At 48.7% G+C, this 27,982-nt stretch overlaps 1 protein-coding gene and 1 pseudogene across 1 annotated transcript in view; one reads left to right on the top strand and one right to left on the bottom strand.

Annotated features, from left to right (window-relative positions):
• LOC123998976 overlaps positions 1-27,982 on the top strand; it is an 899,899-nt pseudogene that overhangs the window by 521,488 nt on the left and 350,429 nt on the right.
• Positions 1-27,982, bottom strand: part of LOC123998934 (adhesion G protein-coupled receptor L1-like) — a 255,839-nt gene that overhangs the window by 63,059 nt on the left and 164,798 nt on the right. Inside the window, 4 exon segments of the mRNA XM_046304189.1 lie at positions 1,220-1,484; positions 1,858-1,994; positions 1,996-2,066; positions 12,097-12,111. Of these exon segments, the coding sequence (XP_046160145.1) occupies positions 1,220-1,484; positions 1,858-1,994; positions 1,996-2,066; positions 12,097-12,111 (488 nt within the window).

The raw sequence follows: 27,982 nt of genomic DNA, 5'->3' as shown, positions 1-27,982 counted from the left end.
TCTTACACTCTTCTATTCCCTCCATCATCCTGTTATACTTCTCTCTCTTCTATTCCCTCCATCATCCTGTTACACTCCTCTTACACTCTTCTATTCCCTGCATCCTCCTGTTACACTCCTCTTACATGCTTCTATTCCCTCCATCATCCTGTTACACTCCTCTTACATGCTTCTATTCCCTCCATCCTCCTGTTACACTCCTCTTACACGCTTCTATTCCCTCCATCATCCTGTTACACTCCTCTCTCTTCTATTCCATCCATCATCCTGTTATACACTCCTCTTACACTCTTCTATTCCCTCCATCATCCTGTTACACTCCTCTCTCTTCTATTCCCTCCATCATCCTGTTACACTCCTCTTCACACTCTTCTATTCCCTCCATCATCCTGTTACACTCCTCTCTCTTCTATTCCCTCTATCATCCTGTTACACTCCTCTCTCTTCTATTCCCTCCATCATCCTGTTACACTCCTCTTACACTCTTCTATTCCCTCCATCATCCTGTTACACTCCTCTTCACACTCTTCTATTCCCTCCATCATCCTGTTACACTCCTCTCTCTTCTATTCCCTCCATCCTCCTGTTACACTCCTCTTACACGCTTCTATTCCCACCATCATCCTGTTACACTCCTCTCTCTTCTATTCCCTCCATCATCCTGTTACACTCCTCTCTCTTCTAGTCCCTCCATCATCCTGTTACACTCCTCTCTCTTCTATTCCCTCCATCATCCTGTTATACTTCTCTCTCTTCTATTCCCTCCATCCTCCTGTTACACTCCTCTTACACGCTTCTATTCCCTCCATCCTCCTGTTACACTCCTCTTACACTCTTCTATTCCCTCCATCATCCTGTTACACTCCTCTTCACACTCTTCTATTCCCTCCATCATCCTGTTACACTCCTCTCTCTTCTATTCCCTCCATCCTCCTGTTACACTCCTCTTACACGCTTCTATTCCCACCATCATCCTGTTACACTCCTCTCTCTTCTATTCCCTCCATCATCCTGTTACACTCCTCTCTCTTCTAGTCCCTCCATCATCCTGTTACACTCCTCTCTCTTCTATTCCCTCCATCATCCTGTTATACTTCTCTCTCTTCTATTCCCCCCATCCTCCCGTTACACTCCTCTTACACGCTTCTATTCCCTCCATCCTCCTGTTACACTCCTCTTACACTCTTCTATTCCCTCCATCCTCCTCTCCTCCACCCACCTGGCTGACCACCAGTCGTCCGTTGTTGGACTCTGTGGCGTAGATGACCCACAGCCCATTCTCGTCCACTGCCAGGTCGATATCGCTCTTCCCACCCCAGCGGTAGGGCGATGTGTCGTGGTAGTTGGCATTGGCGATAATGGCCTCGCCGCTCTTGATGCGTGTCCGCAGATCATACTTGACCATGTTGCGTGTGCGCTCCTTATTGTAGAACACGGCGCCGTCGTATACCACGAAGCCTGTGCCATCAACACGGTTCGGCAACCTATAGGAGGGGAAGAAGTGGGTGGTCAGAATATGACAGGAGAATCAATAAACCATGAGCTTTTGGGCGATGACCGGCTCATAAGCACATGTCTGAAGAGACCAACATGTCCAAAGAGACCTGTGGTTCTCATACTTCTCCATCCCATGGAGCACAAGAAAAAAAACATGTATTTCACAAAATTAATTGCACTTCACACTGACCCCCTGAGGTGCCCCACCAGTGGTCTACAGATCACCACAGGACCCCATGGAACCCATACTGCCATTCACCATCCATCTACAGCAGTATTCAAATAAATCAATGCAGAGGCAGAGGGATTATTTGATGTGAACTGGCGGGGGGGGCGGGGGGGGGCAGAGGCGGTGCTCACTTGTAGGTGGTGGTGGCACGGTTCTGTCTGAAGTCCTCCCAGGAGGCGTACTCATACAGCATGTCGGTGCGGTAGGGAGTCCAAGGCATGACATAGAGCCGGTCACCTGACTGCAGGGGGTCCTTACACCACGCCCCCCGACTGATGCTCTGCCTCCTGAGGCGAGCTGGCTGCCTGTACACGCAGCAGTGTACCTGGACACACAAAGACTGGAGGAGAGTGGAAAGAGAGAGAGAAGGGGAGGGAGAGGGTGAGAGAGCGAGAGGGAGGGAGGACGGGAGGGAGGGAGGGAGTGAGTGAGTGAGGGAGAGAGAGAGAGAGAGAGATGGAGAGTGTGAGAGATGAAGTGAAGAGATATAAAAGGAGCAATGTAAGATAAAGGAGTATATTAAGGAGATGATGAGGGGGAAACGGAAAGAGAGAGGAGATGAGGAAGAGGAGTGGGGACAAAGAAAGGGGTAGAAGATGGGATGAGAGTATATTGGGGAAAGAGACAGAGAGATGTTCAAGATAACAAGTTTGAGATTTGAGGAGAGGGAGACAGAAAACAAAAGAAGAATGGGGGAGAGAGAGACAGAGAGAGTGAGAGACAGAGAGTGAGAGAGAAACAGAGACAGTGAGAGAAACAGAGACAGAGAGAGTGAGAGAAACAGAGACAGAGAGAGTGAGAGCGAGGGGAATGAGGTGAGATACATTATCAGATCAAAAATGAAGAAATACAAAAAGCTCATTTGCTAAATATCAGAATTGAGGCCTAAGAGCTGCCTGTAGTGTTCTGATAAATGGTAGATTCCTAGCTGCTGCTGCCCAGATAGTATTTAATCTGATTCATCTTGGCCTACTTAAGGTTTTATTGTGCATGTATATTGTAAGAAGCTCAGTATTCCTGCTCTTTGGTAGGAAATAACAGTATGCGTTTTAGAGTGTTGTATCAGTACAGGTGGTTGGATCTCAGTCAAGAGTAATGCCATGAAGTCTGGGGTAGAAAATAAGAGTCTGGCCAGGATCCCCCTCTTCTGTTGTTGCAATCCATACTTCACACACACACACACACACACACACACACACACACACACACACACACACACACACACACACACACACACACACACACACACACACACACACACACACACACACACACACACACACACACACACACACACACACACACACACACACACACACACACACACACACACACACACACACACACACACACACACATGCACGCACACACACACACACACTCCCCCCTCCACGCACACACACTCCCCCGGCACACATGCACACACCCACACACACGTTCTGCCTCCTACCCTCCTTCCTGTGTCTCATAGCTCTCTCCTGGAGGTCACCCACTGGGGACTGCTGTAAATTGGCTGGCTGACGCACTTTCTCTCTCAGCCAGATAGTGTCTGACCTGGGACCAGAGGACTGTCAGGTGGGGCGGGAGGGGAATCGGGCGGAGGAGGGCGGGGAGGAGAGGTATCTATGGAAAAAAGCTGCTGGCATCAACAGCACGGTCACATCACAGGAGACTATGAGGACCTGAGAGCAAAGGAGACACTACAGGGACACTACAGAGATACTACAGGGACACTACAGAGATACTACAGGGACACTACAGGGACACTACAGAGATACTACAGAGATACTACAGAGACACTACAGGGACACTACAGGGACACTACAGGGATACTACAGGGATACTACAGGGACAGTACAGGTACAGAATGAAAGAGTTGAACAGAGGACTCCCCTCTTCTCTGGATACTCAGTTATATATGTGTCCTGGCCCCAGCAGCCCAGCCAGTCAGTGTGTTGAGAACAGAGGACAGGGAACTCACACTGGTCACGTTATGACTGAATGGATCCGTGGTCTAACTGGTCCCTACAGGGGCGTTTAGACACAGTCAACACACACACACACATGCACTTACACAAACATTGCTGCCAGATTTACTAGGATGGAACTAAGCCTAGGATGCTACATCCTTGGACATGCTGCATACCGTAGGAGATGGCAGCATTTCTGACAATGGAACGTTTTGGGAAAATGGCTTTTATTCCTTTACATGTTTGCTGGTCACAATAGTAGTATCAATATGTTATGCCTCTCTCTCTCCCCACTGGGCACACACTGGTTGAATCAACGTTGTTTCCAGGTCATATCAATGCAATTACATTGAACCAACGTAGAATAGATGCTGAATTGGCGTCTGTGCCCAGTGGGAAGTTTTAGTCTCTCAGAAGTGTGTGGCTGTGTGGCTGTGCCTCAGTGATGATACTGTTGTTGTGTCTGAGGGGACTCAGCAGGGATGAATATCTCACGTCACAACATGACTCAAATCAAGCCTGGGCGTAAACAAACACACATTGAATAGAGGGGCTTCACAAAGGGACTGTCATGCTCCATTGTTAAAACAAGCAGCCGAGGAGCTACAGTGGTGGATCTAAGAATGGTTTCCACCAGCAGGGGTGTTCTAGCATGCTGGGGAGCCCCATAGTTATTACAGTTATTAACGTAGGCAGTGGCACCCCCGTAGAGTTGAAAATATCTACATTGGTACAGCCCACTGGTTTTGGGGAACCCTCAAGGGTCAATGTGTCATTTGAACGTAGTCCTCGTTTACAGTGACTTTGTCAGGTAATTCTTCCTTCATCTCTATTTTATAACACTTCCAGCAATCCTATAAAATATACAAGAAAACTAGCTCAGGGATAAATGGCTGAATTCGATGAACAAAGCTGTGACGAGGATGAAAACAACCAAACAACAGCATGAAAGTAAAGAGGAGTAGAGAGATAAAGAGCATGCAGAACAGGCTGCTGCATAGCTGACCCATAAACAAAGACAGAACATCCTCCTGCCTCAAGGTGGGATAAAGGACAGACCAACACAGCCGTGTCCCGTCTCTAGTCACGCACACAGCAACACAGGACACACAGACGGACAAGCAGACAAACCAAAACAAGCAGAAAGTGTATGTATCTGTATCTGAAAAGTGTATGTATCTGTATCTGAAAAGAGTCCATGAAAAGAGTCCATGACTCCTGGACAGACCTTAGAGTCCATGACTCCTGGACAGACCTTGGATTACAGAGTCCTAGGTAATACAAAACCAATGGCTGGTGCAGAGCATTGTCAAGGGCTGCCTTTAATCCACAATGCTGATTTATATTCATATTGGGAAAGGAAAGGGGAAACCTAGTCAGCTGTACAACTGAATTGTGTCTTGCACATTTAACCCAACAACTCTGAGTCAGAAAGGTGCAGGGGGCTGCCTTAATCGACAGCCACATCTTCAGCGCCTGGGAAACAGTGGGTTAACTGCCTTGCTCAGGGGCAGAACAATAGAGTTTTACCTTGTCAGCTCGGGGATTCGATCCAGCAACCTTTCGGTTCCTGGCCTAACAGGTATTTATGGGACAAATCATTGATCCCAGTAATATATTAACAGCACCACTACCCTGAATCGGCTTCACACTATACAGCAGCATAGTCAGCATTACTGTATACCAGGGTATTGCAGTAAAGAGTAAGGGCTAACCATCCTATGTGTGTTGTCCTGTTATTCTCTCTGTCCCTTTACAGTCTGCAGATAGTAACTCTAACATGGCTCTCTGGCTCTGCTTATTCTAATTAGCTGGGTGTTGGGTGGGCTGGCAGGACCGGGTGTCAGTGGGGCTCATCACTGGACTGGCCTCCCAGGCGGTCACACTGAGCTGGCACTGACACACACCGACCAGAGAAAAGAAAAAGAGAGAGGTTCACTCGCATGCAAACACACACACACACACACACACACACACACACACACACACACACACACACACACACACACACACACACACACACACACACACACACACACACACACACACACACACACACACACACACACACACACACACACACAACAAAGACAAACAGACACACACACACACACACACACACACAAAGACAAACAGAGGGAGCCGCTCCGCTCCACACCCTGCCTGGGAGGCTTCATTAACTCTGACCTGTTCTTTCAGCCAGCATGCCCCCTTCCTGTTTATTCTCTCTCTGTATGGACAGCCTGACCTCCCAGGCAGCCACACCCTGCTAACACACACTACCACACAGCCTAGTATTATTAGGACCAGCACTACATGAATTAGGTATTAGGTATTAGAGATGGATATGAGGTATTAGAGGGATGGGGTATTAAAGATCGGACTAGGTATTATCCTAGTCCGGCCTAGAACAGGTTAGCCTGAGTCATATTGAGCTTCTGGGATTAGTTGAGGTTGTTAGATTAGATTAAATACATTTTTAGGAGCCGTGGAAATCTGGTCTGGCGTGATCAGAGCAGTCATGGTCTAATGGGGCCACACCACTAGGCAGTATAACCAAACCTACTGTACTGTGATACAACTTACCTTATCAAGGATTAACAACCAACCTTCATGCTTTTATCTGCTTTGTACAGGTGTGCACCCCGAATGGCACCCTATTCCCTATAATGTGCACTAAAGTAGTGCACTATATAGGGAATAGGGTGTAAGTTGGAACGGGCAATATATCTTCTATTGGAAACACTTTACAGCAAAATACTGCCATGAAAAATAATAGGAAATTAATTTATCAGCTGTTGTTCCCGACACAATACAATATGTCAACAATGACTGTTTCTTATCAATATGAAGCTGTGGCATGAATATGATGAAAGGAACAGAATCTCCTTTGAAATGACAGATACTGTACCTTACTACCTCGTTGGGAATAATAATGACAGTTTTGACGGGTGATATAGAATTACATCTAAGCAATGACAGCTTGCTGAGATCATACTGTGTGCCGTTGTGGGCAAATCATTTTAATCCAGGGACTGCTGGGGAACATATTTCTAATGGTTATCTTCATATCAAATCTGTCATTACATACTGTATTATAATAAAGCCATCATATCATCCTACTGTGACCATAAAGGGGTATAGAGTAATGAGATATAGAGATATCTCAATGGAGACTGTATGTGTTTCTAAAATGCTTGTGTTCTTGTTGTTGATGTAATGTGAGGCCATGGATTGATATGGTTGTTATGTAAGACACAGCCTGGCATAGCCCAGACCTGACCACGTCTCTCCTACAGTAGTTTCTTGAGACATCCTCTAGAGTCTAGATCTTGGGTTATCTATGTACGTTAGAGTGTCTGGAGAAATGCGTCCTAGAGTATCCCACAGACTGGTTATGAGGAGGTGATGTACAGCCTGCCTATCCCAGGGTCACGGTCATTTGGACACACATAGTTTTAAAAAGTGTTGCAACGGAAACCAAAAATGAGCTTTTCTCATTGGACACGTCCAGGTAGTCCCTCCCTGTTTCAGTCTGTTTTCTTCCGTTTGGTGCCTAATGAACAGGACCCAGGAGCCCCTCGACAGACCTGGCCACGGAGAGCCTGCTGTTCTAATTGAATCCCACACCTGTTCCTGGCAGGTAACTGCAGCCAGCAACCAGCAGGGGGCACAACAGAGCGCCATGAAACCCCTCCTTCAGCATGGACACTTAATCGTCTGGAAGTAAGAGTACATCTGTGAGTGTGTGTGTGTGTGTGTGTGTGTGTGTGTGTGTGTGTGTGTGTGTGTGTGTGTGTGTGTGTGTGTGTGTGTGTGTGTGTGTGTGTGTGTGTGTGTGTGTGTGTGTGTGTGTGTGTGTAGGGTGCAGGTGCGTGTCTGTGTGTCGTTACCCGTGGGCATGTTGGTGTGTGTGCGTGCATGTGTGTAGGTGTGCTTGAGAGATAGCAAGCAACAGAGAGAGAGAGAAGGAGAGAGAAGGAGAGAGGAGGAGAAAGAGTAAAGGATAGAGTGAGAGTGTATTTTGTGGGTGTAAAAAAAGAAGAGAGAGAGAAACGGAGAAACGGAGAGAGTCAGAGGAGTCAATAGGTTATTTCCTGTGAAATGAGAATAAGAGAGGGAGTGAGTTAAATTCTGTGGAGGAGTGAGAGAAAGAGAGAGAGAGAGAGGTGGGAGTCCCAGATTGTGTCCTGTTCCTTTTGGACAGCAAGGGGGTCAAGGCAAGGTAGTCAAAACAGAATACTAACTCACACATACACATACACACGCACACACCTACACCGACACACACACACCTACACCGACACACACAAACCTACACACACAGACACTCATACACATATCCACACACCACACGCACACTGTAGACAGAAGGAAGGGGCTGGCACTTTGATCAACCGTCATGTTCAAGACAAACCCCTTCACTGAGACCAATAGCAGGGCAGCAGGGCCTGGGTGGAGAGAGAACGTTTCCATTGAAACGTCTTATCTCTATGAGAGGTGCACTGACACACTGAGAGGCAGCACAGGTGGTCCTACTGACAGAGTTTCACAGCTTCAGTACACAGGACACCGCCTGCAGGTACGGGTACAGCACTGGAGGAGTGACACTATGACAGGCCACAGTTCCATTTCAATTCAGTCAATTTAGGTAGTAGCAGTAGCCAGCACCCAGCTTACTCTCTTCATCCCTCTACTCTCTCTTTCTCCATCCCTTCCTTCCCCAGTGAGGGCTGTCCATACATCTGCCTCTGGCGGTGTGTTCTATCTACCCATACATCTGCCTCTGGCAGTGTGTTCTATCTGTCCATACATCTGCCTCTGGCGGTGTGTTCTATCTGTCCATACATCTGCCTCTGGCGGTGTGATCTGTCTGTCCATACATCTGCCTCTGGCGGTGTGTTCTGTCTGTCCATACATCTGCCTCTGGTGGTGTGTTCTGTCTGTCCATACATCTGCCTCTGGCGGTGTGTTCTGTCTGTCCATACATCTGCCTCTGGTGGTGTGTTCTATCTGTCCATACATCTGTCTGTCCATACATCTGCCTCTGGTGGTGTGTTCTATCTGTCCATACATCTGCCTCTGGTGGTGTGTTCTGTCTGTCCATACATCTGCCTCTGGCGGTGTGTTCTGTCTGTCCATAAATCTGCCTCTGGCGGTGTGTTCTGTCTGTCCATAAAGGTCCTGACTTATTTCTATTCACGGCCACCTGCCTTCCAGAGCTCTTTAGCTTTAACAATGTAATGACTTCTCAATGTACAGTCAGTCAGTTCCCTATCTCTCTCCTCTCCCCATCTCTCCCTCTCTCCTTCACTCTCTTCTCTCCTCGACTGCCTGCTGAATAGAATGTCTGAGTGCAGTGGGTCACGTGACCAGATGTGTGTGGTGGGTCATTCCTAATGAGGAGCTACTGCCTGTCTCTATAGCGACTGCTCCTCTCCCTCCCTCCCTCCCTCCCTCTATCCTCATTCGCCCACAGAGACACTATTTCAATGGTAAATGTGTCTCTACACTCTCAGAAATAATTATTTGGCTGTCCCCATAGGAGAACCCTTTTTGGTTCCAGGTAGAACCCTCTGTGGGAAGGGCTTAAGACGGAACCCAAAATGGATGTACCTGGAACCAAAATAGTTCTACCTGGAACCATAAAGGGTTCTTCAAAAGGTTATCCTATGGGGACAGCCAAAGAACCCTTTTAGGTTCTAGATATAACCTGTTTTTAAGAGTGTAGGTGTGAGGGATACTCCCCCCTCCTTTAGTCCCAATAAAAACCAATTTGAAGGCTGTGTACCAGGTCTTACATACTGTAGATTCATTTCCTTGTCACCTTTCCTTCATGATCATTGATTAAATACTGTGGATTTGTTTCCTTGTCTCCTTTCCTTCATGATCACTGATTAAAAAGGTCTTGATAGGTGACAGAAAGATGGCTGACACCTATTCAGTCAATTCACGTGTCAATAGTAATAAAGGAACGGTGACAAGGAAATGAATATGTAAGTCTATCAACACACAGACTACAGACAGTCTGACTATCTGTCTCTCTAGCTAGCTACTGATGACGGACAGACTGTCCATCAGTCTGACTGTAATTCACAGACCAGCTCCTGAACACAACAGCAGAGCAGCCGTTACTATAATCTGTCAATCAACCAATCAGTGAATCAATCAATTAGGATGAATGAATTAACAAAGGGACAACGGGTAACACAATCTAAGAGACTTGTTCATTAATAGAAAATGAGATATAGAGATAATCATAATTAGCAGGAGGGAGGAAGAGGAGGGGTTTTGTAGGTCACATGGTCACTGGGAGGAACGGTAGTAAATGTGGGTAAAAAAAACAACAACAACAAGGTGGATCAAGGGTGTGGGGGGGGGGGGGGGCAGAGGAGGAGGGTTCGCTATAGCTACCAGGCAGGGAGAAACAAAATGGTGATCGGTTGGTTGAGGGAAAAACAAGACATACAGGAGCAATGGATGTCAGTGGAAAGCCACATCCAGACAGATGGATATGGACCCATAAAGGACTTAATGGCATTGCTACAGATCTATAATAACCTACTGTACATATCTATCTATCCATGGAAACAGACAGTAGAGGGTACTAGTCAAGACTGATGTGTTACGGTGTTGTGGGCGGGGGCATCTAAAAGGTTGCGGGTAAGATTAGGACAGTGTATAATACCCTATATAGTGCACTACTTTTGACCAGAGCCCTGTAGTGCACTACGTTAGGAATAGAGTGCCATTTCAGACACAACCTGGGAGATGAAATGACCCTTGTGAGGCGGCCCTAATGGTGCCTGTTCCCAGTGGCAGCAATACTCTTCCTTCCTCTACCCTTGGATTGAGCCCTGCATCCCCTGCAGCATTCTTTGTAAGCCCTGTGATTGGGAGACCAGTGACTGATTGGCTCTTTAGAGAGTACCATCCCCCTAGTGAACAGAGCAGCCATTACACATAGATGCTAACTGGGACTGTACCACCTACTGTGGCACCCCTCTGAATCCATACAGACATGCTGTACGAAGGGAGGACTAGCTGACTTCTATTGATAAGGAGGGGTGACTGACGGCCAAATCAGGACACACAGGGGGGGGGGTTGCAGTGCAACGAAAGCAAGAGAAGGAAGAAAAAGCAGTGATAAGAGCAAATGGATAAAGAGGGAAAGAGAAAGGAAGAGGAGGAGGAGGAGGTGAAGAAGGAGATGAAACCTGAGGAGGCCTCAGAGAACCAGCGGCTACTTGTGATGAACAGATGAAAGATCTGAGAGGCAGAAACGGAGCCAAAAGAAAGAGAGAAAGAGAGGAGAGAAGGGCACTGCATTTAAAGCTGTTTGAGTGATAGAGAGAAAGAGAGTGGACACTGAAGCACCTGGAAATGGGAGAAAGTGCTTAACGAGAGACAGACTCATGTCACATGATCAAGGAGAAACTTTGGCCAGTGTGATTCTGAATACCATTGTCTTTTGAAAGTTGAAAATGAAAACAAATAAATGTAAGATTCACCCTGAAGTAAGGAAAAATGAAAGGGGGAAGGAAGAAACAAAGAAAGAGAAAGGGAGGCAGAGAAAAGCATATAAACCAATGTGGAGAAGAGAGGAGAGGAGGACGAGGAGGAGTCACTTGGATCTGGAGGGAACCAATTAGAGATAGGGTCAAATTACTAATTGTAAACGATAGAGAAATGGTTAAATCAAACTCAATGAGGTGGAGTGAGAACTGCATGGTCAGATGGAGAACTATGTCAGCATGAGGAGTTGTCAGGTGGCTGTGGCCCAACATGTGGACACGTTGAGGAGAGGAGAGAGGTTTACAGTGAATGGGAGAAGAGAAGAAAAGGTTTTACCGACCATGAAGTGGTAAGAATGTACACCATGTTATCTGTCTTTAAGTTTGTGAATGGCCACTGGTATGTAGTTTGTATAGTGGTTAAACCATGACATAAGAATGCTCTCTCTTTTTCTCTCTCAGAAATAGTTCATGGACCTCCAGAGTGGTCAGCTGGTTTGTGTGTATGTGTGTGTGTGTGTGTGTGTGTGTGTGTGTGTGTGTGTGTGTGTGTGTGTGTGTGTGTGTGTGTGTGTGTGTGTGTGTGTGTGTGTGTGTGTGTGTGTGTGTGTGTGTGTGTGTGTGTGTGTGTGTGCGTGCGTGCGTGCGTGTAGGTCAGGCTGGTGTCATCAGAGGCAAGGAGGAAATCTGGAAGGATCTTAGAGTCTTGGTTATAATCCAGAAAGAGAGAGAGGGAGAGAAAGAGAGAAAGAAAGGGGAGGGATATCAACATCAAACATGACCACTACACAAGGTGCTGGGTTAGGAAGGCGTATGAGGGGAGGAGAGGAGGGAGGAGGAGGAGGGAGGGGCGAGCTGTGGTTTTTATGTTCATTGTGGTCTTTACCTTTTTGATCCACTTCTATTCAAGCATCGGAAAAAAGAGAAAGAGAGAGGAAGACAGGGAGAGAGAGAGAGAGAGAGACAGAGAGAGAGACAGAGTAAGAGAGACAGAGAGAAAAAGAGAGAGAGCAAAGAGAATGAAAGAAAAACAGGTGCAGGAAAAAAGACAAAATTGAGATTAAATAAAATGCTATCCTTTCTCTCTGTTCTTTAAGCATGTTATTTGTTCTGTGTTACGGTTGGCTACTCAGAGAAAGGATGGCGACTCAAATGAAAAATGAGGAGGGAAAATGGCCTGACCTCGGATTTACTCCATTTCCATTCCATTAACCCAACAATCCCCAACCATCCACACATACATGTACTCAACCCGACGTCCTGTTACGTCTTAGGATCCCACCCCTCCTTCCCTCCCTCTTTCTGTCCTTCCGAACTCCAGCTCCTGGGTCCTGTCAGGGAGAGAAAAACACACATATGTCCCTGAAGAATCTTCTTTGGAAGCAGCTGTGGGAGAAATAGAGCTAGATAGAGGGATGGAGAGATGAGAGGGTGATGAGGAAAGTGGCCCAGTGTGTGGGGTGTGTTGTGGCCTTGCGGGGGGTCACTGTGTCTCGTCTAGCCCCTCTCCAGGGTTACAGGGTCTACATTGAACCTGTCTCTTAATCCCAAGAAAGTGGCGCTGCGTCTGACTGCGCTCAGTACGCCAAATCACGGCTCTCAGCTACAGAACCCCGCCATTCGCTCAATCCATCGACCAGCCAATCAATGGGGATCAGCTTGCTCGCCGGGCTCAGATACACTCATCAAAAGAGAAGGAAGGAAGAAAGAGAGAGAATAAAGAAACGAGGGATTGAGAGACGGAAGGAGGAGACAGACGAAAGTAAAGCGCGAGAGAGAGCAGAGAGTCTGAGACACAGCCCTGTCTTTTGGTCTACACCAGGCTCATCAAGTACTAATCACTAGTCTGTGTGTTGAGCCTCCACGAGGCTTTGGCTGACATGAATGAGTGTTGTGTGTGTGAGAGAGATGTGTGTGTGTGTGTTTCTTCCCTGCCACGTGGAAGGAGACGTGTCATGGACATGTGTCCGGCATGCTGCTGCCGCTGAACGTGTGAATGCTGTGTGAAGCCTTTTGGTCCCTGGAGAGCCTTGTCATGCGAAGTCATCACCTCTCTCATCTACAGTACAGCATGAGAGGTGTCTGTACTGGACACATTCCAGGAAGGAGGAGAAGAGGAGGAAGAAGAAGAGGAGGAGGAAGAGAGAGGGATAGAGAGAGAGAGAGAGGGAGAGAGAGAGAGACATAGAGAGAGAGAGAGGGGGGGGCTTTCTGCATCACGACATCAGAGCAACAGAGCACCACCATCTCTATGGCTTTTATCATCAGACAGCTAGATCAGACACTGGGAGAAACCCTGTGAAGAGAGTAGGAGTGGCAGCCATTTCATCCTTCAGGGGAGCATCTATGGGCTCATGCATGGGTCCCATGTGGCCAGGGCAGAGGGGCACCAGGAGGGCAGGAGGAGGGAGCTAACTCCCACTGCCAGAGCAGCCATTAGAGCATCGGAGCAAGAGGAAAGGGCGGAAGGAGGAGGGGGAGAATGAGGCGGGAGGAGGGGAGAGGGCGGAAGGAGGAGGGGGAGAATGAGGCGGGAGGAGGGGGAGAATGAGGCGGGAGGAGGGGAGAGGGCGGAAGGGGGAGGAGGAGAATGAGGCGGGAGGAGGGGAGAGGGCGGAAGGAGGAGGGGGAGAATGAGGCGGGAGGAGGGGGAGAATGAGGCGGGAGGAGGGGGAGAATGAGGCGGGAGGAGGGGAGAGGGCGGAAGGGGGAGGAGGAGAATGAGGCGGGAGGAGGGGAGAGGGCGGAAGGAGGAGGGGGAGAATGAGGCGGGAGGAGGGGAGAGGGCGGAAGGAGGAGGGGGAGAATGAGGCGGGAGGAGGGGAGAGGGCGGAAGGAGGAGGGGGAGAATGAGGCGGGAGGAGGGGAGAGGGCGGAAGTAGGAGGGGGAGAATGAGGCGGGAGGAGGGGAGAGGGCGGAAGGAGGAGGGGGAGAATGAGGCGGGAGGAGGGGAGATGGCGAAAGGAGGAGGGGAAGAATGAGGCGGGAGGAGGGGAGAGGGCGGAAGGAGGAGGGGAGAATGAGGCGGGAGGAGGGGAGAGGGTGGACGGAGGAGGGGGAGAATGAGGCGGGAGGAGGGGGGGGAGAATGAGGCGGGAGGAGGGGAGAGGGGGCGGAAGGGGGAGGAGGAGAATGAGGCGGGAGGAGGGGAGAGGGCGGAAGGAGGAGGGGGAGAATGAGGCGGGAGGAGGGGAGAGGGCGGAAGGAGGAGGGGGAGAATGAGGCGGGAGGGGGGAGGGAGAGGAGGCGGAGGAGGGGGAGAATGAGGGGGGGGGCGGGAGGAGGGGAGAGGGCGGAAGGAGGAGGGGGAGAATGAGGCGGGAGGAGGGGAGAGGGCGGAAGGAGGAGGGGGAGAATGAGGCGGGAGGAGGGGAGAGGGCGGAAGGAAGGAGGGGGGGGCGGGAATGAGGCGGGAGGGGGGAGATGAGGCGGAAGGAGGAGGGGAAGAATGAGGCGGGAGGAGGGGAGAGGGCGGAAGGAGGAGGGGGAGAATGAGGCGGGTGGAGGGGAGAGGGCGGACGGAGGAGGGGGAGAATGAGGCGGGTGGAGGGGAGGGGGAAGGAGGAGGGGGAGAATGAGGGTGGAAGGGGAGAGTATGAGGCGGGAGGAGGGGGAGAGGGCGGAAGGGGGAGGAGGAGAATGAGGCGGGAGGAGGGGAGAGGGCGGAAGGAGGAGGGGGAGAATAAGGCGGGAGGAGGGGAGAGGGCGGAAGGAGGGGGGGGATGAGGCGGGAGGAGGGGAGAGGGCGGAAGGAGGAGGGGGAGAATGAGGCGGGAGGAGGGGAGAGGGCGGAAGGAGGAGGAGGAGGAGGAGAATGAGGCGGGAGGAGGGGAGAGGGTGGAAGTAGGAGGGGGAGAATGAGGCGGGAAGGGAGAGGGCGGAAGGAGGAGGGGGAGAATGAGGCGGGAGGAGGGGAGATGGCGGAAGGAGGAGGGGAAGAATGAGGCGGGAGGAGGGGAGAGGGCGGAAGAGGAGGGGGAGAATGAGGCGGGAGGAGGGGAGAGGGCGGACGGAGGAGGGGGAGAATGAGGCGGGAGGAGGGGAGAGGGCGGAAGAGGAGGGGAGAATGAGGCGGGAGGAGGGGAGAGGGCGGAAGGAGGAGGGGAGAATGAGGCGGGAGGAGGGGAGAGGGCGGAAGGAGGAGGGGGAGAATGAGGCGGGAGGAGGGGAGAGGGCGGAAGAGGAGGGGGAGAATGAGGCGGGAGGAGGGGAGAGGGCGGAAGGAGGAGGGGGAGAATGAGGCGGGAGGAGGGGAGAGGGCGGAAGGAGGAGGAGGAGAATGAGGCGGGAGGAGGGGAGAGGGCGGAAGGAGGAGGGGGAGAATGAGGCGGGAGGAGGGGAGAGGGCGGTAGGAGGAGGGGGAGAATGAGGCAGGAGGAGGGGAGAGGGCGGAAGGAGGAGGAGGAGAATGAGGCAGGATGAGGCTCACAGTGTCAGAACAGCATGGTGGACGGAGAAAGCGAGAGAGAGAGGCGAGAGCAAGATGCTCATGGCTGTAAACAGACACACTGTGGGCTGATGGGTAAAGTGGGGCCCTGCATGGTGCAGTGTGGAGGTTTGATGTGGTGTCTCTTTATGACAGTTATGTGTCAGACATGGTCCAAGGGGGAGCAGGGAGTCCTTTATATCATGTTTCTGTGTGACCTGTTTTCTAAACACACACTGCCTTCAGGGAGATAACAACATTGTGTGTGTTGGTGTGGAGGGTGATGGAGTGGAGGAGAGGAGCTAGAATAAAGGAGAGGTAGAGAGAATGAGAGAGAAGCAGAGATATGAGAGTGAAGGAGAGAGGTAGAGAGACCTAGAGAGTGAAGCAGAGAAATGAGAGTGAAGGAGAGAGGTAGAGAGAACTAGAGAGTGAAGCAGAGAAATGAGAGTGAAGGAGAGAAAGAGAGAACGAGAGAGAAGCAGAGAAATGAGAATGAAGGAGAGGTAGAGAGAACTAGAGAGTGAAGCAGAGAACTGAGAGTGAAGGAGAGAGGTAGAGAGAACGAGAGAGAAGCAGAGAAATGAGAGTGAAGGGGAGGTAGAGAGAATGAGAGAGAAGCAGAGAAATGAGAGTGAAGGAGGTAGAGAGAACGAGAGAGAAGCAGAGAAATGAGAGTGAAGAAGAGAGGTAGAGAGAATGAGAGAGAAGCAGAGAAATGACAGTGAAGGAGAGAGGTAGAGAGGTAGAGAGAATGAGAGAGAAGCAGAGAAATGAGAGTGAAGGAGAGAGGTAGAGAGAACGAGAGAGAAGCAGAGAAATGAGAGTGAAGGAGAGGGGTAGAGAGAACAAGAGAGAAGCAGAGAAATGAGAGTGAAGGAGAGGTAGAGAGAACGAGAGAGAAGCAGAGAAACGAGAGTGAAGGAGAGCGGTAGAGAGAACGAGAGAGAAGCAGAGAAATGAGAGTGAAGGGGAGGTAGAGAGAACGAGAGAGAAGCAGAGAAATGAGAGTGAAGGAGAGGTAGAGAGAACGAGAAGCAGAGAAATGAGAGTGAAGGAGAGGTAGAGAGAATGAGAGAGAAGCAGAGAAATGAGAGTGAAGGAGAGAGGTAGAGAGAACAAGAGAGAAGCAGAGAAAATGAGAGTGAAGGAGAGGCAGAGAGAACGAGAGAGAAGCAGAGAGAAGCAGAGAATGATGAGAGTGAAGAGTGAAGAAGAGGTAGAGAGAACTAGAAAGAAGCAGAGAAATGAGAGTGAAGGAGAGGTAGAGAGAACGAGAAGCAGAGAAATGAGAGTGAAGGAGAGAGGTAGAGAGAACGAGAGAGAAGCAGAGAAATGAGAGTGAAGGAGAGGTAGAGAGAACGAGAGAGAAGCAGAGAAATGAGAGTGAAGGAGCGAGGTAGAGAGAGAAGCAGAGAAATGAGAGTGAAGGAGAGGTAGAGAGAATGAGAGAGAAGCAGAGAAATGAGAGTGAAGGAGAGAGGTAGAGAGAACAAGAGAGAAGCAGAGAAATGAGAGTGAAGGAGAGGCAGAGAGAACGAGAGAGAAGCAGAGATATGAGAGTGAAGAAGAGGTAGAGAGAACGAGAGAGTAGCAGAGAAATGAGAGTGAAGGAGAGGTAGAGAGAACGAGAGAGTAGCAGAGAAATAAGAGTGAAGGAGAGGTAGAGAGGACGAGAGAGAAGCAGAGAAATGAGAGTGAAGGAGAGGTAGAGAGAACGAGAGAGAAGCAGAGAAATGAGAGTGAAGGAGAGGTAGAGAGAACGAGAGAGAAGCAGAGAAATGAGAGTGAAGGAGCGAGGTAGAGAGAGAAGCAGAGAAATGAGAGTGAAGGAGAGGTAGAGAGAATGAGAGAGAAGCAGAGAAATGAGAGTGAAGGAGAGAGGTAGAGAGAACAAGAGAGAAGCAGAGAAATGAGAGTGAAGGAGAGGCAGAGAGAACGAGAGAGAAGCAGAGATATGAGAGTGAAGAAGAGGTAGAGAGAACGAGAGAGTAGCAGAGAAATGAGAGTGAAGGAGAGGTAGAGAGAACGAGAGAGTAGCAGAGAAATAAGAGTGAAGGAGAGGTAGAGAGAACGAGAGAGAAGCAGAGAAATGAGAGTGAAGGAGAGGTAGAGAGAACGAGAGAGAAGCAGAGAAATGAGAGTGAAGGAGAGGTAGAGAGAACGAGAGAGTAGCAGAGAAATGAGAGTGAAGGAGAGGTAGAGAGAACGAGAGAGAAGCAGAGAAATGAGAGTGAAGGAGAGGTAGAGAGAACGAGAGAGAAGCAGAGAAATGAGAGTGAAGGAGAGGTAGAGAGAACGAGAGAGTAGCAGAGAAATGAGAGTGAAGGAGAGGTAGAGAGAACGAGAGAGAAGCAGAGAAATGAGAGTGAAGGAGAGGTAGAGAGAGAGAAGCAGAGAAATGAGAGTGAAGGAGAGGTAGAGAGAACGAGAGAGAAGCAGAGAAATGAGAGTGAAGGAGAGGTAGAGAGAACGAGAGAGAAGCAGAGAAATGAGAGTGAAGGAGAGGTAGAGAGAACGAGAGAGAAGCAGAGAAATGAGAGTGAAGGAGAGGTAGAGAGAACTAGAGTGAAGCAGAGAAATGAGAGTGAAGGAGAGGTAGAGAGAACGAGAGAGAAGCAGAGAAATGAGAGTGAAGGAGAGGTAGAGAGAAGAGAGAGAGCAGAGAAATGAGAGTGAAGGAGAGGTAGAGAGAACGAGAGAGAAGCAGAGAAATGAGAGTGAAGGAGAGGTAGAGAGAACGAGAGAGAAGCAGAGAAATGAGAGTGAAGGAGAGGTAGAGAGAACGAGAGAGAAGCAGAGAAATGAGAGTGAAGGAGAGGTAGAGAGAACGAGAGAGAAGCAGAGAAATGAGAGTGAAGGAGAGGTAGAGAGAACGAGAGAAGCAGAGAAATGAGAGTGAAGGAGAGGTAGAGAGAGGTAGAGAGAGAAATGCAGAGAAATGAGAGAAGGAGAGGTAGAGAGAACGAGAGAGTAGCAGAGAAATGAGAGTGAAGGAGAGGTAGAGAGAACGAGAGAGTAGCAGAGAAATGAGAGTGAAGGAGAGGTAGAGAGAACGAGAGAGTAGCAGAGAAATGAGAGTGAAGGAGAGGTAGAGAGAACGAGAGAGTAGCAGAGAAATGAGAGTGAAGGAGAGGTAGAGAGAACGAGAGAGAAGCAGAGAAATGAGAGTGAAGGAGAGGTAGAGAGAACGAGAGAGTAGCAGAGAAATGAGAGTGAAGGAGAGGTAGAGAGAACAGAGAAATGAGAGAGTAGCAGAGAAATGAGAGTGAAGGAGAGGTAGAGAGAACGAGAGAGTAGCAGAGAAATGAGAGTGAAGGAGAGGTAGAGAGAACGAGAGAGTAGCAGAGAAATGAGAGTGAAGGAGAGGTAGAGAGAACGAGAGAGTAGCAGAGAAATGAGAGTGAAGGAGAGGTAGAGAGAACGAGAGAGAAGCAGAGAAATGAGAGTGAAGGAGAGGTAGAGAGAACGAGAGAGTAGCAGAGAAATGAGAGTGAAGGAGAGGTAGAGAGAACGAGAGAGTAGCAGAGAAATGAGAGTGAAGGAGAGGTAGAGAGAACGAGAGAGAAGCAGAGAAATGAGAGTGAAGGAGAGGTAGAGAGAACGAGAGAGAAGCAGAGAAATGAGAGTGAAGGAGAGGTAGAGAGAACGAGAGAGTAGCAGAGAAATGAGAGTGAAGGAGAGGTAGAGAGAACGAGAGAGAAGCAGAGAAATGAGAGTGAAGGAGAGGTAGAGAGAACGAGAGAGAAGCAGAGAAATGAGAGTGAAGGAGAGGTAGAGAGAACGAGAGAGTAGCAGAGAAATGAGAGTGAAGGAGAGGTAGAGAGAACGAGAGAGCCCTAATAAAAGAGGGATGAACGGTTTTGGTGAAGAGGAGAGAAGAAGAAGAAAAGAGGTAGATTTGATTTGTTGACGTCCTCTGGTCTGCTGCTTGTCTGTAAAGTAGCGCGCGCGCGCGCGCACGCACACACACACACACACACACACACACACACACACACACACACACACACACACACACACACACACACACACACACACACACACACACACACACACACACACACACACACACACACACACACACACACACACACACACACACACACACACACACACTGTGCATTGCGGGGTGTTAGTGTACAGTAGAGCCACCTGGGTCTCTGAGTGTCTGATTCATTCAGGCTCCATCGTAGGTCCCCTGGTGAGAATGAAAACCCAGGCACCTCCTCTGCTCAGCACTGCTCTCCAGAACCCTATCAATTATCCCCACTGCTAACGAGGCACAGCACGCTAACACAGAGCTACATATACACGGACACCTGAGGAGCACTGCAGGACAACCTTTCTTCTCCTCTCTCCTTCACAACACTGCTGAGAAATAGCATGCCCTCTCTCCTCTCTCCTTCACCACATTGCTGAGAAATAGCATGCCCTCTCTCCTCTCCCGCTGTCTCTTCATCCTTCATTCATTTCTTCCAGGCTCAACCCAATCCTCCCATTTGTCGATCACCAAACATGAGTCCCTAATGGTCCCTACACATATTTACACAAATCTCCCTTTCTGACATCGTTGCATTTCTCTCTCTTTCTCTCTGAAACGTGTCAAACTACAACACAACTTCTCCTGACAAACCCACCCAGACAAGTAAACTATGAGTTACAAAAGCTTTGTGTCCAGAAAGGCACTGGTATGAATACAAGCCCCAGAATACATTTCTTTGGTTCAAATGTCCCGATCCGCAGTACACAGACCCAGTGGTGACTTATAGAAACGTATAGAAGGACATTATACAGAAGTTAAAGCTACTAAACAGTATAGAGTAGCACAGTACATGACGGTGATTTAACAATTCAATTATTCCGTTAGCTGCACTGTTATTGTTAACAAGATAAGTTGGCCAACTGATGCAAGAACAAAAGGCCTGACTCTCCACTGATTGTAACAGTCCTGGTCGTGTAGCATGGATCTCCGCACTGGAAAGAGCAGTAGGGATCAATAATGATGTAGTGCTACATTTACTGGGAGCAGGAACAGGTAGAGTTCTACTCTCCTCTCTGCTCTCTACATTTACTGGGAGCAGGGACACGTAGGGTTCTACTCTCCTCTCTGCTCTCTACATTTACTGGGAGCAGGAACAGGTAGAGTTCTACTCTCCTCTCTGCTCTCTACATTTACAGGGAGCAGGAACAGGTAGAGTTCTACTCTCCTCTCTGCTCTCTACATTTACTGGGAGCAGGAACAGGTAGAGTTCTACTCTCCTCTCTGCTCTCTACATTTACTGGGAGCAGGAACAGATAGAGTTCTACTCTCCTCTCTGCTCTCTACATTTACTGGGAGCAGGAACAGGTAGAGTTCTACTCTCCTCTCTGCTCTCTACATTTACTGGGAGCAGGAACAGGTAGAGTTCTACTTTCCTCTCTGCTCTCTACATTTACTGGGAGCAGGAACAGATAGACTTCTACTCTCCTCTCTGCTCTCTACATTTACTGGGAGCAGGAACAGATAGAGTTCTACTCTCCTCTCTGCTCTCTACATTTACTGGGAGCAGGAACAGATAGAGTTCTACTCTCCTCTCTGCTCTCTACATTTACTGGGAGCAGGAACAGGTAGAGTTCTACTCTCCTCTCTGCTCTCTACATTTACTGGGAGCAGGAACAGGTAGAGTTCTACTCTCCTCTCTGCTCTCTACATTTACTGGGAGCAGGAACAGGTAGAGTTCTACTCTCCTCTCTGCTCTCTACATTTACTGGGAGCAGGAACAGGTCGAGTTCTACTCTCCTCTCTGCTCTCTACATTTACTGGGAGCAGGAACAGATAGAGTTCTACTCTCCTCTCTGCTCTCTACATTTACTGGGAGCAGGAACAGGTCGAGTTCTACTCTCCTCTCTGCTCTCTACATTTACTGGGAGCAGGAACAGGTAGAGTTCTACTCTCCTCTCTGCTCTCTACATTTACTGGGAGCAGGAACAGGTCGAGTTCTACTCTCCTCTCTGCTCTCTACATTTACTGGGAGCAGGAACAGGTCGAGTTCTACTCTCCTCTCTGCTCTCTACATTTACTGGGAGCAGGAACAGGTAGAGTTCTACTCTCCTCTCTGCTCTCTACATTTACTGGGAGCAGGAACAGATAGAGTTCTACTCTCCTCTCTGCTCTCTACATTTACTGGGAGCAGGAACAGATAGAGTTCTACTCTCCTCTCTGCACTCTACATTTACTGGGAGCAGGGACAGGTAGAGTTCTACTCTCCTCTGCTCCCTCCATTTACTGGGAGCAGGGACAGGTAGAGTTCTACTCTCCTCTCTCCTCTCTGCACTCTACATTTACTGGGAGCAGGAACAGGTTGAGTTCTACTCTGCTCTCTACATTTACTGAGAGCAGGAACAGGTAGAGTTCTACTCTCCTCTCTGCACTCTACATTTACTGGGAGCAGGGACAGGTAGAGTTCTACTCTCCTCTCTGCACTCTACATTTACTGGGAGCAGGAACAGGTAGAGTTCTACTCTCCTCTCTGCACTCTACATTTACTGGGAGCAGGAACAGGTAAAGTTCTACTCTCCTCTCTGCACTCTGCTCTACATTTCCATGGGTTCCTACAGGCTTTGTCAGCAGCAGTTGTAGACAAACTTTACGGGCCTTCCCAACAACGCAGAGAGAAAGAACATTGAGAAATAATAGGAAAGGTATAACATCTAGTAATACAAGTAACAATAAATACACAATGATAACTTGGCTATATACACAAAGTACAGTGTTGTTAACAAAAGGCTAAGCTTGAGAGCTAGCAGATTTATTTCATTTCATTTGCGATTTTCATGAATAGTTAACGTTGTGTTATGCTAATGAGCTTGCGAATAGATTTACACTCCTGGATACAGGTTTTTTTCGTAGCTAAACGTGATGAATAAAAGGAGCGATTTCTCCTAAACAAATCATCTTTCAGGAAAAACTGATCATTTGCTATCTAACTGAGGGTCTCCTCATTGAAAACATCCAAAGTTCTTCAAAGGTAAATTATTTTATTTGAATGCTTTTCTGGTTTTTGTGAAAATGTTGCCTGTTGAATGCTAACGCTAAATGCTACGCTAGCTATCAATACTGTTACACAAATGCTTGTTTTGCTATGGTTGAGAAGCATATTTTGAAAATCTGAGATGACACAGTGTTGTTAACAAAAGGCTAAGCTTGAGAGCTAGCAGATTTATTTCATTTCATTTGTGATTTTCATGAATAGTTAACGTTGCGTTATGGTAATGGGCTTGAGGCTGTAGTCATTATCCCGGATCCGGGATGGCTCGACGCAAGAAGTTAATGATGTGTGGTGAACTAGGTAATACATATAGTGTGTAGTATAGTATGGTATAATAAGGTATAGTTTATACAGTACACTCAGTATGTGTTGATAGAAGCCAGTTGTGAAGCAAGCCTTGACAGTGAATCTGTGTCACAACAGTTTGTCTTGCTCTGTTCTGCCCAGTGAAGACAAAGTGATGTCTCTGTAAGGGCTTGCAGGGTTTTTGGCACTGTGAGATATGACTTGACTTGTTGGCTGTTATGTTCTGCTGGCATGCTCACACATCCTACCACACACATTAACACACACACTAACACACACACAAACACACACACTGGCCGCCTCTTCTGAGCTCATCTGACAGTGCTGCGTCGACTCAGCTGCTTCGCCTGTCACCTCCACATTTCAGGTGGCTGGTAACACAAAGCACTGTGTGACACGCACACAGAGGATCCTGACACACACACAAACACACTTGCACACAAACACCCACACACACACACACACACACACACACACACACACACACACACACACACACACACACACACACACACACACACACACACACACACACACACACACACACACACACACACACACACACACACACACACACACACACACACACACACACACACACACACACACACACACACACACACACACACACACACACATACACGTGTCATGCCTGCACGCATCATGCCAGCTGCCAACAGCGGCCCTTTAAACACCATCCCTCTATCCCTAACCCCTATCCCTCTCCCGTTAAGTAGAACCAAACAAACAAACATATGTCACCCATAAAGACACCAAAACACCCTGCATTCCCAGTGAGCCATGAAAGATGGGGCATTACCAGAGCGATTAGCAGCAGCAAATTCAATTAATCTTTGCAGAGGGAGAGGGGTAGAGAGCGGGAGGGAAGGTACCCCCCTCTCCTGGTAATTAATAGAAGCCCAGTTAGTTGTCACTAGGTTTGGGATGAGATGACCTTCTCCTGGTAATTAATAGAAGCCCAGTTAGTTGTCACTAGGTTTGGGATGAGATGACCTTCTCCTGGTAACTAATAGAAGCCCAGTTAGTTGTCATTAGGTTTGGGATGAGATGACCTTCTCCTGGTAACTAATAGAAGCCCAGTTAGTTGTCACTAGGTTTGGGATGAGATGACCTTCTCCTGGTAACTAATAGAAGCCCAGTTAGTTGTCATTAGGTTTGGGATGAGATGACCTTCTCCCAGTTAGTTGTCATTAGGTTTGGGATGAGATGACCTTCTCCTGGTAATTAATAGAAGCCCAGTTAGTTGTCATTAGGTTTGGGATGAGATGACCTTCTCCTGGTAATTAATAGAAGCCCAGTTAGTTGTCATTAGGTTTGGGATGAGATGACCTTCTCCTGGTAACTAATAGAAGCCCAGTTAGTTGTCATTAGGTTTGGGATGAGATGACCTTCTCCTGGTAACTAATAGAAGCCCAGTTAGTTGTCATTAGGTTTGGGATGAGATGACCTTTTCCTGGTAATTAATAGAATACCAGTTAGTTGTCACTGGGTTTGGGATGAGATGACCTTCTCCTGGTAACTAATAGAAGCCCAGTTAGTTGTCATTAGGTTTGGGATGAGATGACCTTCTCCTGGTAACTAATAGAAGCCCAGTTAGTTGTCATTAGGTTTGGGATGAGATGACCTTCTCCTGGTAACTAATAGAAGCCCAGTTAGTTGTCATTAGGTTTGGGATGAGATGACCTTCTCCTGGTAATTAATATAATACCAGTTAGTTGCCACTGGGTTTGGGATGAGGAGGACTGTAACACTGAATCTAATTCACTCAGGATCTATTTATATTCTGGTGGCAGAGCCTGACAACACGTAGCGTGGTGCGGCGGAATGCGGCGCGGGTGGGGAGAACTAGCGTGTTTTGTGTGTGTGTGTGTTTGCAAGTCTGGTCTGGCTCACAGCCCATCCCTGAGGGAGAGGAGAAGACTGACGGAGGACTGTTCTAATTGGCTCGTCTTTCTCACTTCAGACAGCCAAGACTTTTCATCACGACGCGATCAGGTTCCAATTTTCTCATAACCCCCTCCACCCTCCTTCCTTCAGATCCAATAAACAAGCTTCTTTAATAGAAGACGGGAATAGGAAAAATGCAAGTCAGCAGCTATTTAATCATCACTTTCAATTGGCTCCGGTGTGCAGTCAGAGGGAAATGTCTGGTCTGGAATAAGAGAGAATAAGAGAGGACGGAAGAGGAAACTATTTATTTATAACCCAGGACCAGATCACCACCTAACAACAAAACAACACCAGAGGAGACCACATACAGTAGAACATAGCAACCAGGGGCCAGCCAACCTGACCACCACAACAAATCAACTCACATCTCAGGGCTACATTCAGAGAGAGAGATGATAGAGGAGACTGAAAGAGGACATGATCTCACCCAAAGGCTGCAGGGCAAAAGAGAGAGAGAAGAAGAAAGATAACACAGACTAGAAAACCTTCCCCAACAGCAAAGGTCACAGTTATAACGTTTACTGTTGCGATGGTAACAGGACTCAACCCTGAACTACAGTATATATCTAGAGGCAGGTTAGCTGAGGGCCTGTGAGCGCTGAGCAGAGGAGGGTCAGAGTTCATCGTAAAGGGGGCACAGCCAGCCAAGTAGGACAGCTCCCCTAGAGGCCTGGAGGCCATCCTGCACTTTGTGTTGCACTTGGACAGTTGAAAGTGGAGTGTTGGGACAACTCCTACAGGTGACAGTGGAGTGTTGGGACAACTCCTACAGGTGACAGTGGAGTGTTGGCACAACTCCTACAGGTGACTCCTACAGGTGACAGTGGAGTGTTGGCACAACTCCTACAGGGAGTGGAGTGTTGGGACAACTCCCAGGTGACAGGTGACAGGTGGAGTGTTGGCACAACTCCTACAGGTGACAGTGGAGTGTTGGCACAACTCCTACAGGTGACAGTGGAGTGTTGGGATAACTCCACAGGTGACTCCTCCTACAGGTGACAGTGGAGTGTTACAGGTGACAGTGGAGTGTTGGACAGTGGAGTGTTGGGACAACTCCTACAGGTGACAGTGGAGTGTTGGGACAACTCCTACAGGTGACAGTGAAGTGTTGGCACAACTCCTACAGGTGACAGGTGACAGTGAAGTGTTGGCACAACTCCTACAGGTGACCTACAGGTGACAGTGGAGTGTTGGCACAACTCCTACAGGTGACAGTGGAGTGTGACAACTCCTACAGGTGACAGTGGACAACTCCTACAGGTGACAGTGGAGTGTTGGCACAACTCCTACAGGTGACAGTGGAGTGTTGGCACAACTCCTACAGGTGACAGTGGAGTGTTGGGACAACTCCTACAGGTGACAGTGGAGTGTTGGGACAACTCCTACAGGTGACAGTGGAGTGTTGGCACAACTCCTACAGGTGACAGTGGAGTGTTGGCACAACTCCTACAGGTGACAGTGGAGTGTTGGGACAACTCCTACAGTGACAGTGGTTGGGACAACTCCTACAGGTGACAGTGGAGTGTTGGCACAACTCCTACAGGTGACAGTGGAGTGTTGGGACAACTCCTACAGGTGACAGTGGAGTGTTGGTTACAGGTGACAGTGGAGTGTTGGGACAACTCCTACAGGTGACAGTGGAGTGGGACAACTCCTACAGGTGACAGTGGAGTGGGACAACTCCTACAGGTGACAGTGGAGTGTTGGGACAACTCCTGACAGGTGACAGGTGACAGTGGAGTGTTGGTTGGCAGTGGAGTGTTGGGACAACTCCTACAGGTGACAGTGGAGTGTTGGGACAACTCCTACAGGTGACAGTGGAGTGTTGGGACAACTCCTACAGGTGACAGTGGAGTGTTGGGACAACTCCTACAGGTGACAGTGGAGTGTTGGGACAACTCCTACAGGTGACAGTGGAGTGTTGGGACAACTCCTACAGGTGACAGTGGAGTGTTGGGACAACTCCTACAGGTGACAGTGGAGTGTTGGGACAACTCCTACAGGTGACAGTGGAGTGTTGGGACAACTCCTACAGGTGACAGTGGAGTGTTGGGACAACTCCTACAGGTGACAGTGGAGTGTTGGTAGAAGAACGGCATGAAACCAAGAGAGAGAAGGTTGACAGAGAAGGAGAGATGAAAAAAGGCGATATTGACATGGAGATATGTTGAGAGGAAGAGAGGAGTGTGAGAATTCAGAGAAGAGGTCAGGGAGTTGTTGATGTCGGTTTTGCTTTCTTCAGTTCCTGTACTCACGGCTCCCTGAAGGAAAAAACATAGACATTCACCCACAGAGTATCTTTTACCCACCTTTCCCCTTCATCCCTCCCATAGTCATCAATCACCCCCCCACACACATCACACTTCTGGGGGGATGAGGCGGCAGCCCCCTGGAATACTCCTGCACAGTGAGAGGATCAATGCTGAGAGTAATACTACATGAGGAGGAGGGGACACTGTCTGAGCAGAGATTTTCACATGACTGAGGCTCCACACAACACCAGAATCCTCACCCTGTCTGCCTGTGTTCTTGTGTTCTTGTGTGTGTGCATGCTTTAGGGTGTGAGTGAGAGTGTGTGAGAGACAGTGTGTGATGTGGATGTGTGTTTCCGCGTGTGTTTGTGTATGTGTGTGTGTGTTTGTACTTGTGTTTGTGTTTGTGTGTATGAGCAACAGAGCGTGTGCGTAATGTGTGTGTACGTGCGTGTGTGTGTCACACCTGCCACGGAGATGTGAGCAGCACCCGAGGGAGCCGGCAGCCAGTTACCATGGGGATATTGAAATGTGCACATCTTCAGGGTCATGTGGTCTAAAATAAGCCCTTTGCTGTTTGTGTTAATATTGTGGCATGATGACACAGACACAGTCTCCTGCCTCCCAGTCTCACTGTGGACAATGTTCACTGTTCTTGGAGATCAGAGGGACCACTAAGATGTTTGGCACCAGATAAAGCAAACTATCAGCCCCAGGGGTCAACGTGTGTGTGAGTGTGGTGGTGTGTGTTACCGCTATGATCGGCAATAAAGGCTGACCCCTCG

This window comes from Oncorhynchus gorbuscha, linkage group LG16 (genome assembly GCF_021184085.1).
Source record: "Oncorhynchus gorbuscha isolate QuinsamMale2020 ecotype Even-year linkage group LG16, OgorEven_v1.0, whole genome shotgun sequence".
Lineage (NCBI taxonomy): Eukaryota > Metazoa > Chordata > Actinopteri > Salmoniformes > Salmonidae > Oncorhynchus > Oncorhynchus gorbuscha.
Note: the sequence above shows the minus strand (reverse complement) of the source record. Positions and strands in the feature narration are given on the sequence as shown.